The following is a 13,059-nucleotide window of genomic DNA, read 5'->3' on the forward strand; positions in this document are numbered from 1 at the left end:
CCATGTGGCTCCTGTGACTCACAGCTAGCATGAACAAGCTTTATGTGCATGAACAACAACTTCATTTTTGTCATTTGTAATAAAATCACAGTTGACTCCAACTTCCCCATGTTTCCACTTTTCCAAAGCACAATCACAGCATGGGGTAAAGACCACGAGAAAGATGCCTTTGAGCACATTGTGAAGCAGTTCCCATCGGTGCCCGTGTCCATAGTCAGTGACAGTTATGACATCTACAACGCCTGTGAGAAGATCTGGGGTGAGGATCTGAGGGAGCTGGTGGAGAAACGGAGCGCAGATGCTCCTCTGTTAGTGCGGCCAGACTCCGGGAACCCTCTAGACACTGTACTGAAGGTAATGGAGAACTTTTTCTGGCCAGGTCCATCAGCATGTCTTCCACAGGGATAAAGGACTGATGCTCATATGATTATCACTGCCTTATCTTACAGGTCTTGGAGATTTTAGGCAAGAAATTTTTTCCTGTCGAGAACTCTAAAGGTTACAAGGTGCTTCCTCCCTACATTCGGGTCATTCAGGGTGACGGTGTGGACATCAATACACTGCAGGAGGTACGGTCTCTTATGGTGGCTCAGATGGTTAAAGCTCTGGGTTACCTAAACAAGGCCTTCTTCTTCTTCACACTGAATGTGTTTGCTTTAGCTGGTGGTTTTGTATTTGCTCATGCTGTAGATCGTGGAGGGGATGAAGGAGCACAGATGGAGCATCGAAAACATTTCGTTTGGATCAGGAGGCGCACTTCTGCAGAAACTCACCCGAGATCTTCTTAACTGCTCTTTCAAGTGCAGCTACGTGGTGACAAATGGATTGGGGGTGAGACTTCAGTAACACAGCTTAAATTCACCCTTTATTGTCTGTTTTAGAGTCGAGTCCATACATACAGTATATGTGCCTGGTGTGAATATGTTGTGTACGCCTGCATGTGAAAGAAGTTGCTAGTGGACAGTTTATAGCGTTGCTTCGGGCCGCATCACACTCAAGGATTGTAATTTACTTTACAAGTATTTAAAACTAAGATGGTCAACTCAAGAATTATTGGCACCCTTCAAGGGAATAGGCAAAAATTGCCAAAATGCAAGAATTTCCTTTCATAGAATTGTGAAGAACATCATTCCATACTTATAATAGCACATTCAGCACTTTCTCCTGTCCAAAGATACCAAGGTTCAATAAAAATGTTTATAAAGACAATTAAAACAAGTACAGTAAATCACAAATATAATAAAAATCAGCCAATTCCAGTTTCATAACTTCATTCCTTTTCCCTGTACAATTCCAGGCTTTGACATTTGACACTGCATTAAATATTTGAGCCACCATTTATTACTGGTGTTTAATTCCCCTAGTTATTCAGTAGCAACTGTTTTGTTGTGCTGAGGGCCGACTTGTGTGCAGGTGTCTAGGCCTTGACTGTGTTAAGACGAGTCACCTGTCAGTCATTTTATAGACACCACCTCTTCACTCCACACCCGTCTACGCTCAGATGAATTCCTTCAACAGTCGTAAATGTCACGAGCAGAATTCTGCATGGGATAAAATCCATATCAGACAAAACCTGTATAATCAGGTCAAATCTAATTTCATGCATTTTTCGCAGGTAAATGTCTTCAAAGACCCTGTAGCAGACCCCAACAAGAGGTCAAAGAAGGGTCGTCTGTCTCTGCATATGACACAGAGTGGAGATTATGTGACCCTAGAGGAGGGGAAGGGTGAGCTGGAGGAGTACGGAGAGGTACAGTTCTATCAGCCTTTATGTTACCCCTATTGTGACATTACATTTGTACAACTTTTACCAAGTATTGTTTGTCTTTATAGATATAGCTAATGCTAATAACAAACAGAAGCTCTGGTACAACTTTCTGTTTATTGAACATTTATAGAAAGAGTCTCGGGTGTCAGGGAAAGTCTTTAGGATGTTGGAGTGTCATTTTTTGATATTAATATCAGCAACTTGATGAAAAAAAGAGAGGTGAGGGTGAGGAAATGGCCTTGTTTATAAAAGCTATAAGGTACTACTGTATGTTTAGGTTTAGTTTATGTTCTCACTTACATGTATTTATACAGTTAAGGCCAAATATTTTTAGAGACCAAGGCTAAAGCTATTCATTCACAGTTTCTCAAAACTCCACATTTCATGTTACCATACTGTACCTTTCAAGTTCATTCAGTCAAGTCAACTCTCTGCTTTGGATAGAGTAAAATCTTCTATACCATCGTCTTCCATTTCAGGATCTGCTGCACACAGTCTTCCATAATGGGAAGATCGTAAAGACGTACACCTTTGACGAGGTCAGAGACAATGCCAGGCTCAAGCAGAGTGAAGTCGAGGAGCTGCTTCACTGAGAAGCCAAAGCTTCTTTCCTCCTGTCCAAACCCACACACTCCTCCTTCCTTCTCCTCCTTCTTTAGCCCGTAACTGTACCAGGTTGGAGATGTTTAAAACCCCCAGCACTGATAAAGATAATGAGAGAATGTAACAGATGGGGAATAAAAGAGGGGAAGTGAGAGTGAGAAAGTGATAGAAAATAAAGAAACTCTCACTCTACCCTGTGTTCTGTGTATGCACCTGTTTTTTAGTTTGTAGTCTCTATAAAGCTTCATGTGTCTTTATTTTAACCTCGGGGGAAATAATCTAAAATAAAAGGCGAGATTTAAATCGTCCGTTTCTCGTCTCTACGCACGAGGACCCGCGACCCTGCACGGTTCTCCCGCTTCCTGCACACTCGACCCAACACGGTAAGGGCTTTGATAACTGGTGTGTTGGGAGCGGGGAAGCAGTGCAGAGAACCGGAGATGAGAAACTTTCAATTTCAGTTATTTTAATGAAGTAATTGTATATGACCAAATGGTTGGGAAAAAAAGCTGTAGATTTCATTTCATGTTCTAGAGAGAGAGAGAGAGAGAGAGTGAGAGATGTTGCTGAATGTGAACACCTTGTATATGGACCAGGTCTTTACTTTTTAATGCTGTTTCTTTATGCAATCGAGATGGCTAATCTGAAGGGATGCACTTTTCCGACTTTCATTTTTTTTTGGCCTTATTCTTATGTCTTAGTTTCATTTTCCTTCCTTTAGGGGAAACTATCCAAATCCATTGCTAGATGTGAAATGTGTTGTAGGAACCCTCTCTAGTGTAAACATTGTAAAGTAGCTGTGTCTTGTAATGGGGGGAGGGAAAAAACTACTTTTTTTTGTACAAGTACAAATGTCACTTGCCTATGTTTTCTATGATGTAGAGAACAAAAAAAAATGTCGGTTTTATTATTTAATGAGAATCATTTTAGAACAGCTTGGCTTCAGTATTTTGTATACTAACTGTTCGTTCAAACTCCATAATCATTATTTTTTATGACGGAAGTAAATATTGCCTCAATCCTCCTCGTAAATATCCATATATGATATGTGGCCAAAATGCCTTCTCTCTTGTATATAATATAATTGTTTTATTTAAAGAGAGCTGGTTGCTTAGAGGAAATAGAAGTATATTGTTCTTATTTTTGTCTAATTCCCATTTTATACCAGGCAAAGAATCCATTTATTTGCTAAGTTTCATTATGGCTGAATTTGTTCAGTCAGCCTTGGGGTTTGTGTGTGTGTGTGTGTGAGAGAGAGAGAGTGTGTGTGTGTATGTGCGTGTGTGTGTTTGGTCTTGTGGCTCTAGATGTAGTTAATGATGCCTGCTTATTTTAATTTGTCTGATAGATTTATGTATATGTTGGTGTCCCAGTTTTTGTTTTTTTCTCTATTTTAAACGAATCCAGTTACAAAATTGTCAGCACATTAAAATCCAACCCTCTCTCTTTGCCATGGTGTTTTGTTTGTTTGGTTTGTTTGGTTTGGTTTTTTTTGTTCAAGGAAAAGTTAAATGTGAATGCATTGAAAATGATAACTGATATATAAACCAGGCTGCTTTATTCACTAGTGTTCAGTCACACAGTACAATACCATTAGCATAACACTTTCAATTTAGAGTAAGATTGTACAAGTGGTAGTTGTAAATAAAAGGCAATATCACAATGGGTGTAGATTTTTTTTCAAAGGTGAGGGAAGGGATACTTTAATTTCAGGGGTCAGGATTTCCTGGATACCTCATTTCCTATCACATGGCAGCTGTATAACTTAAAATTATACAGATCGAGAACTAGGACTGCAATTAACATCACATCAGAATACAGAAAAGGTCTCATTTCTGTGACTAACCATGACATGGTTGATGGAGCCCAATGGGCTGGTTGGAGTGTTTCGGAAACTGTTGATCGGAGATTTTTACACACAACAGTCTTTCGAGTTTACGCTAGAATGTGAAGGGAAAAATCACAGAGCGAGAGACAGTTGTTAGAAATGCCTTGTTGATAAGAGAGACCAGAGGAGAATGGGCAGATTATTTTAAGGAACCAGGAAGAACACAGTAGCTGAAATAATCACTCATTAAATGTGTGGTGATCGGACAAACATCTCAGCACATCAAACCTCGAGGTGGAAGAGTTTACAACAGGAGATGACCACATCAGGTTCCACTCCTAACAGCCAAGAACAAGAATCTGAAGCTATGATATTTTTATGGGCAGTGGAGCCTCAGCTGGTTAAGGCTCTGGGTTGTTGATCGGAGGATCGGGGTTCAAGGCTCAACCCTCCCTGCTCCAGGGGCACTGTATCATAGCTGCCCCTGCACTCTGCCCCCAACCTCCTCAGTTGGGGTATGTGAAGAAAAAGAATTCCACTGTGCTGTAATGTATATGTGGCGATAATAAAGGCTTCTATGATGGGAACAGACTCACTCAAATTGGACATTTGAAAATTAGAAAAAAATATCACCTCGTCTTTTTCCAGTGTCGATCTGTCCAGTTTAGGGGAAGTCTGTTCCCATTACAGCCTCAGCTTTCTGTTCTTAGCTGAACGTGGGACCTGATGTGGTCTTCCTCTGTTGGAACTCCTCCACCTCAAGGTTTGATGTGTGTATTGAGATGTAAAGACACTGTAGACTTTCAGTCAGCTAATTCTCCTCTGATCTCTCTCATCAACAAAGTGTTCCAGTCTGCACATTCTCTGACCACAGAAGGTTTTCCATTCCATACCATTCTGTAAAACCTTTAGAGACTGTTGTGTGTGAAATCTCAGGAGCTCAACGGTTCCTGCAACGCTCCAACCAGCCCATCTAATACCAAAGTCACAGAGATCAGACGCTTTCTTCATTCTGATGTTTCGTGTGAATAGAAACTGACTGTATGATTTACTGTATTGGCTGATTGAATAACTGTATAAGTGAGCAGATGTTCCTAATAAAGTATAAGTGACTGTAAATACACTTATACAGCAATAGTTCACTTCTTCTTGCCTCTTTTATGTCAAACCTCATGTGATCTCGTCTGTGCATCAGCTTGTGACTGCAGTCAGAGCTACAGGTAACCTTTTCTCCAAAGCTACCACAAACTCCACAAACTCCTCGTAAATGTGGTGAGCATACTTTATGCTTTTTGAAACCATTCAGAGTGCCACTGTTACTTCAGTGTTGTAATGTAACGGAGTACAAATACTTCGTTACTGTACTTAAGTAGAAATGTCACGTATCTGTACTTTACTTCGCTATTTAAATTTATGTCAACTTTCACTTTTACTCCACTACATTTCCTAGATGAAATGTCTACTTTTACTCCGTTATATTTCCACTAAACATCTTCGTTACTCGTTACTACAAAATAAAATCAGAAGAAATGTGTGTGACTGCAATAAGGGAGGTTTGGTGAATCACTGCTCCTAGATTACATTACGCTCCGCACGCTGTACGGAGAAGCACAGGCACACGCAGCGTGCACACGCAGTCAGAGCTGGAGGCGTTTATCTATAACGTTAATCGGCTGAAAGCCGCAAAGACGGCAACCAAAAGCAGTGAAATGTCACTATTCTTATTACCAGAGTTGTAGCACAAACAAAATATTAATGCAAACAATCCATTCAATACTAAATAAAAATAACATTTATTGATTTGGTCTTTGTCTTGTGAATATTTGTTTATTAATGACTGCATTCATTGGACACACTGTTTGTAGAGAATGCACACATACATGAACTGATCTGATTCAAGACTGACATCATTACATCATGCATAAATTTTGGTGTCCACTTTTGCCATTTAATAATCCCATAACCTTTGGCTTACTATGTAGTCATATAATATATAATATAAAACTCTTCTGGTTTTAAATTCTCACTGAGGGCTAAAAACCCCCTAAAGATGAAACCCTAGAACCGCCCCTGATCTTATGTCTACAGAAAATCACTGAAATTTTACTTTTTACTTTTACTTCAAATACTTAAGTACATTAAATATCAGAAAATGACTTTTGATACTTAAGTACATTAAATATCAGATACTTTAAGACTTTTACTTCAGTAATATTCTAAAAGGTAACTTTCACTTCTACCAAAGTCTTTTTCTAGTACGATACTTGTACTTTTACTCAAGTATTGCTTTCTAGTACTTTATACAACACTGCTGTTACTTCAGGTCACTCGTCAGCCCACAATCTTTGCTATCTGTCACTCCTGTTAACATCCTAGCTATGAACTGCTGTGTTGCTCAGTATGGTGCTCACCTCTCAGTCCTGCTCGGATGAGAGGCCACAAACCTCCACCACCAAGCTTGTGCAGTTATTCTGATCAAATTTCTGCTAAATGTACTTTTTGTGTACTTAAAAAGTGTGTACTTCTTGTGTTTCTGTTCATTCACCCATGGCATTCGATGGTGCTATGTTGGTGACCTTAATAAAACTGAATAATGTGTTTTCTCCACTAACCATAGAGTTTAAAATTATAGAGGTGGTCACATGTTCAGGTTCTTAGTTCAGGAGTCTACACCATTACCAAAATGTGAGTCCTCACTTGTGAAGTGATGTAAACTCCAACATGTAACAACACTATAATGTTTAGAAAGAGCACCTCAGTAACATTCAAACATCAGCACCTCTGTGGTCTATTTTGCTTGAAATAAATATAATGGGGGGGTCACGGTGGCTTAGTGGTTAGCACGTTGGTCTCACACCTCCAGGGTTGGGGGTTCGATTCCCGCCTTCTCCTTGTGTGTGTGGAGTTTGCATGTTCTCCCCGTGCCTCGGGGGTTTCCTCCGGGTACTCTGGTTTCCTCCCCCGGTCCAAAGACATGCATGGTAGGTTGATTGGCATCTCTGGAAAATTGTCCGTAGTGTGTGATTGTGTGAGTGAATGAGAGTGTGTGTGTGTGTGTGTGTGCCCTGTGATGGGTTGGCACTCCGTCCAGGGTGTATCCTGCCTTGATGCCCGATGACACCTGAAATCACTGACATTTCATGATTTACATTTCACTGACACAGGCTCCCCGTGACCCGAGGTAGTTCGGATAAGCGGTAGAAAATGAATGAGAGAGTAAATATAATGGATGTCTGTTTGTAGATAAAACGAGAGCGGGCACAACCATGGTGATCATTTTTTTTCATTCAGTCATTTTCAGTCAAGTCGTAGACCTTGAAGTCTAGTTTATTGTTCAGCACCCCGGACTAGTTTGAAGCTAATAATATAAATATATACTGTATATAGTCACACAAAGCCAGAAATATGCCATGGACACCATACTATACAGTAACTCCATGACAGGACTCCACAGGTCCAATAACAGACTGGCACTAATTCCACATCTGAAGACTGCATTGTGACGTCATAGTGCTAGTGTCCTACATCACATGGTCACGTGTTGAAGGCTTCAGGATGCACATACATGTTGTTCTCACTGTTTATTCAGTATATACAGTATCACTAGCCTTCTGCTCCTCTGTGTCACTTGTCTTTAATCCAGTGACTTTGTTACACAGAAGGAATCTGCGGAATTCTCCTTTAGCGCCAGTTCACATGACTAACTTTTAATCACCGCCGGACTTCATTTCAAATGACCTACATTCAAATAATCATCAGTTCACTCTGTGTACATGAGATCAGCCTGAAATGAGATTACTGGTGTTGAGAGTTTTATCACAGATATATAAGTACAATTTAAATAAAAATATCAGTTGAATCGTCACTTTAAGTCCACCAGTGTATCCGTGTTAACTCTAGTGTGATCAGTCCTGCTGTGTGGAGTTAATCTGGAGGAGGAGGAGGAGGAAGAGGAGGAGGAAGAGGGGGAGGAGGAGCACCAGCATTGTTAGGGGGGGGAAACCACGTCACTCTGTCAAAAAGCGCAATCTGGGAGAAAGTTTGAACCACACCAGTTACTTTATCGGCTTGTCTCCTAGAAGGATTTATACTAAGATGCAGACTGGATTTAAGTTCAATCTGAGCCCTGTTAAAGAGCCACTGGGCTTCATCAAGCTGGTGGAGTGGGTGAGTACACACAGCTCCAGATGTGCACACTGCAGCTGCTGCTCCTCCGACTCATCACGTAGAGCTTTGTATATATCTGTAACACATCTCCACTGCTCTTCTATAAGCTCCTAGTAAGTATCTTGGTCAGGATTGCTTTTACCATCACCATGCACATTCCCCAGAGCAGGAGCAGGATCCTACTGCGGTTCTGTTTGTTTTGTAGAGTTTTGTTTGTTTTGTAGAGTTTTGGTTATATAAATATAAAAGTGAAATCTGAAATGATATTCTGTAAATCACTGTAAGAAGACTCATTATAGAAAAAGCTGCCATAATGAATCAGTAAGTTAATGAGTCAGCATACAGCTACTTACAAAGCAACACAACATCTGGCAGAAGTCTGCTCTGTGTGGAAGATGGTGACTCAGCAAACCTGGATTTAAAATGGAATGCCAGATGTTTCAACAAAAAACTAGGGAACGGATATGTAATATAACTCACCATGGAGAACTGAGCTGGCTTATATTTCTGCTGTGATAAGTTGATTGTGGATACGTTTTACTTAGTCTTGCGATTGCGGTGCAAAAACATCTGTTCATTTTGGGATTTCCTGTAAGCTCACCCTTAAAGTCATTACAATGTAAGATCTTAATGATCATTAGAACGTTTTCTTTATTGGTCTACCAGATAAATCTGAGCAGCAAGAGAATTAACACACACACACGCACACACACACACACAGAGAAAATAAAAATCAAAAACTCTTTTCGCTAGATTAGATTTCCTCTTTCTTTCTGCATTCGGTATCAGATAGTTTCAAAACATTTTGCTATGCTGTCCTGTCTAAATTTCTGAGCTTCTCCATCTCTACTCCACATCTCACAACCACAAACTGTTTTCAACAGTTTCCTTCAGTGGCAGAGACACTGTGGAAAGGCCGCTTCTACGACCACATATAATGTGGGTGACCTTTTTTGTTGTATACGTGAAAATTAAATTGCACGTATAAATACAGTAGACCTTAACTGCTAAGTTACTTTGTGGGTGTGTGTGTGTGCGTGTAATTGGTAATCTATCCGTGCCTCAGTAAAATGTTCCTGATTGGCTGCTGAAAATATGTCAGAAATCCTGACGTCAGAAAATACATATATAAAACCTCATGTTGACTGATTTTATCCCCAGTTGCATCCTCTTTAATCACATGCCCCACCCCCTGACTGTGCCCCGCCCCCTCACTGAGCTCCTCCTCTCTTCATTTATCGCCACGACAACCTCAACTTGCAGTCTGATAATAACAATTATTCATAAATTCAGGAAACTCCCGGACTAACTCCTATCCCTGTGTTAATGAGCACTATGTGGATGTGTTTATTTGAATGACAACATCCTCTTTTCCAAATCTAATTTGCTAGGCACAGGTTTGTTCGATAACTTTAGCTCATCAACTGCTAAAAAAAGTACTAAATTACTTTTAGATAGCCTTCTCCAGAGCATCTTAGATCTTAGCGAAGTAAAAAGACTGAGCAGTTGAGAGTTAAACGCCCTGAGCTCATGGCCTTCCAGTCAGTAATCCGGTGCCTTAACCAGCTAAGTGGCTTATAACGTTTTATAATGCTGCTATGAGGCACTTTTTACTATTACTATTGCTGCTACTCTTATTCACATGCTCTATGTACACAAGCTCTAATATAATCTGAGTTCAGCTTTGACAGCTTTTATACTTGATCTTTTTGTATTTCTAACCAGTTTGTAGCTCTGTTTGCCTTCGGATGCTGTGGTGGTTACAGTGGCAGGAATGTGATTACCCTGTTTTGTGATGAGGCAAAAAATGAGACCCTGAATGTCACATTCGCATACCCATTCAGGTAGGTTTCAGTGATACAGGACAATGTATTAACGTCCACTTTAATACACCATCATGATGGGAAACTATAATGTCATACTGTAGGGATAAAGAGGATAGATTATGACATCACAAAAACACACACTAGCATGTATATAATACCCCTGTAATACCATTTGCAGTGTTTAAACAGAATAGTCTGCTTTTTATCAAATAAATCTTATTTATTTGACCTTATTTATTAAGCTGGATATAGGCAGATTTATGCGTAAATGTTTCATACAAGTGTTTACACATGAAGAAAGTCCTAATCTTGAGTGCATAAAATAACACATTAGAAAACTGACTATTGACAATTCAGATTTTTTATCCTTCCACATGGTACATAGATTTTCAGTGAATTCACAATGTGTTGTAATCTGTTTCTGTTCTCCTCTGTTCAGGTTAAGCCAGGTGCTGTTGGTTAAAGACAACATCACATTGTGTAACCGCACCATGACCACAACACATCTGATTGGGGATTCTTCGTCCTCTGTTGAGTTCTTTGTGGCCGTGGCTGTCCTGGCGTTCCTCTACTGCATGATAGCTCTGCTGGTTTATGTGGGATACATGCACGTGTACCGGGTCTCTGACTTTGGCCCAGCGTTTGTGAGTATGAGTATTGTTGAGTCTGGTTTATTGTCTATACTAAGTGTCTACGATCTTATTGGCTGGCGTGGGTGCAGGTTTTCAGGATACACAGCTGAATAGATGATATACAAAAGTGTGAAGCACTGTCCCACCAGTCTGTGTGTCTCGTACGCCTTCATCTGAACATCAGGCACTTCCAGCCAGCAGCTATGGAGAATTTTTACGTCTGTGATTTGTAGGATTTTTTGGTGACAGCAGCATTTGCGTTTCTGTGGCTGGTCTGCTCATCAGCCTGGGCACAGGGGCTGCAGAAAGTCAAGTACGCCACCGGGACAGAAGGCATCTGCACCAGTCTGAAGTCTGATGTCAACTGTGAGGTCACTGAATTTTCCAGCATGCGCACGCTGGATATATCAGTGGTACGAACGAGTATATCATTTTATTTTAAATCACAAAACTTCTGTATTGATATGCAGATATTTCATGATATTTTTACATTATATTTTTATTTTCTGTAGGTGTTTGGCTTCCTGAACCTGATCATCTGGAGTGGTAATGCCTGGTTTGTTTATAAGGAGACATGTTGGCATTCACAGGCGCGCAACTCTCGACAGGAGGCAGAGCGTGGCCGGGGCCCTGGCCCTATCTAGAGGCATCTCCCGGACAAGCACATGACCGTATCGACCCACAAACTCCATGGACTCTTTTGTTTCAAATGTGAGTTAGGAATCTGTGTCATTTGTATAAGAATTTTCTGCTTCTTTTGTCCTCATACTCATATTCTCTAAACTATATAAATATCTAGCCAACATACACAGGCTTTTTTTGCTAGTTTTTCTATTCTTTCATACATATAACCTCAGCATAGATTTATTTACATTTGTCATAAGTATTATGTTGTTTGCGAGCATTTTTTTTTAAACGCAGTTAGAAAAACTTAAAGTTTGTTATGAATTATTTCAGGTTTCATACAGGAATGTAATTTGTTCAAGTAGAATATCTTCCTAGAACGACCAATCGCTAATCTACACTAAATTTCCATGCTGGTTAAAATGTTTTTTACTTAGCTGGGCAAACTTCAGCTCATGAAGTCCAGCATTTAACCCAGTTTAAGCTGATTTGTAGTAACTGGCGAGTGGGAGCAGCAATGACAATATCAGATCCAGGAAGAACGAAGTGCTGTTGCTTTAGGAAGGTATTTCACTTAAATACTTTTATATTTTGAGCATTGTGAACTGTTTTTTTTTTTTTTTAGACTACTTATATATCTGTGAATGTTTATGACCTCTAATGCATTTTGGTGGCAATATCTTTCATATTTAATGAATAAAACTGAGATTGATCTGAGATCTGAGAAACTGGGTTGGTATTTTTATCTAACGCTGAGGGAGAAAGCTCGTTCATTCACTGAAGCAATGTGGGGAAATGTGGGTATAAAACACCTTTTGTTTGTGCTATTACCCTGTGACTTCACTGATTAGCATTTATCTTGGGAACAAACAAAACATTTCTGTTAAAGAGAAAAGCCCAGATATTCCAGCAAGAGAGCTTAAGCTTTATTTAAAATGCTGATCATTTTATGGCAGCAGATTCATTAATCTGATAATCTTCAATATGTCTCAACATGTTACTAGAATTATGTAATTCCCTTCTTATAACAAATGTATGTATTATATATTAATTGTCATAATATTTCCATAATATCTAAAATTAGCAGTGTATAATTCTGATTTCATTATAATAATATGATACACAATGTGGCCAAAAGTATGCGGACACCTGACCACTCGGCCATGCTTGATGTACGTCCCATTCCAAAGGCATGACATTACTTTGTTATAATGCACTCCACTCTTCTCATCTGTGAAGTCTTTCCATTAGATGATAGAGGCTTTGGGGATTAGTGATCACTGAGCATTAGTGAGATCTGACACTGATGTCTGAGTGTGTGTGGGGGGATTAGTGACCATTCAGCTACAAGAGCATTAGTGAGATCAGACACTGATGTTGGAGTGTGTCTGTGGGGATTAGTGATCATTCAGCTACAGGAGCATTAGTGAGATCAGACACTGATGTTGGAGTGTGTCTGTGGGGATTAGTGATCATTCAGCTACAGGAGCATTAGTGAGATCAGACACTGATGTTGGAGTGTGTCTGTTGGGATTAGTGATCATTCAGCTACAGGAGCATTAGTGAGATCAGACACTGATGTTGGAGTGTGTCTGTGGGGATTAGTGATCA

The 13,059-nt window shown here is 39.9% G+C and overlaps 2 protein-coding genes across 2 annotated transcripts in view; both read left to right on the forward strand.

Annotated features, from left to right (window-relative positions):
- The window catches only part of nampt1 (nicotinamide phosphoribosyltransferase 1), a 15,097-nt gene extending 11,275 nt beyond the window's left edge, over positions 1-3,822 (forward strand). The window contains exons 7-11 of the mRNA XM_060889405.1: positions 129-354; positions 450-569; positions 691-831; positions 1,616-1,750; positions 2,248-3,822. Of these exons, the coding sequence (XP_060745388.1) occupies positions 129-354; positions 450-569; positions 691-831; positions 1,616-1,750; positions 2,248-2,361 (736 nt within the window). The 3' untranslated portion in view covers positions 2,362-3,822. The remainder of the gene's footprint in view (positions 1-128; positions 355-449; positions 570-690; positions 832-1,615; positions 1,751-2,247) is intronic.
- Positions 3,823-8,204: 4,382 nt separating this feature from the next.
- Positions 8,205-12,372, forward strand: sypl1 (synaptophysin-like 1). Its single transcript, XM_060889448.1, has 5 exons — positions 8,205-8,366; positions 10,092-10,210; positions 10,632-10,836; positions 11,058-11,237; positions 11,337-12,372. The coding sequence occupies exons 1-5, from the start codon at positions 8,295-8,297 to the stop codon at positions 11,466-11,468; spliced, it is 708 nt and encodes a 235-aa protein (XP_060745431.1). The 5' UTR covers positions 8,205-8,294; the 3' UTR covers positions 11,469-12,372.
- Positions 12,373-13,059: the final 687 nt, after the last annotated feature.

The sequence above is a fragment of the Tachysurus vachellii genome, chromosome 16 (assembly GCF_030014155.1).
Source record: "Tachysurus vachellii isolate PV-2020 chromosome 16, HZAU_Pvac_v1, whole genome shotgun sequence".
Classification (NCBI taxonomy): Eukaryota; Metazoa; Chordata; class Actinopteri; order Siluriformes; family Bagridae; genus Tachysurus; species Tachysurus vachellii.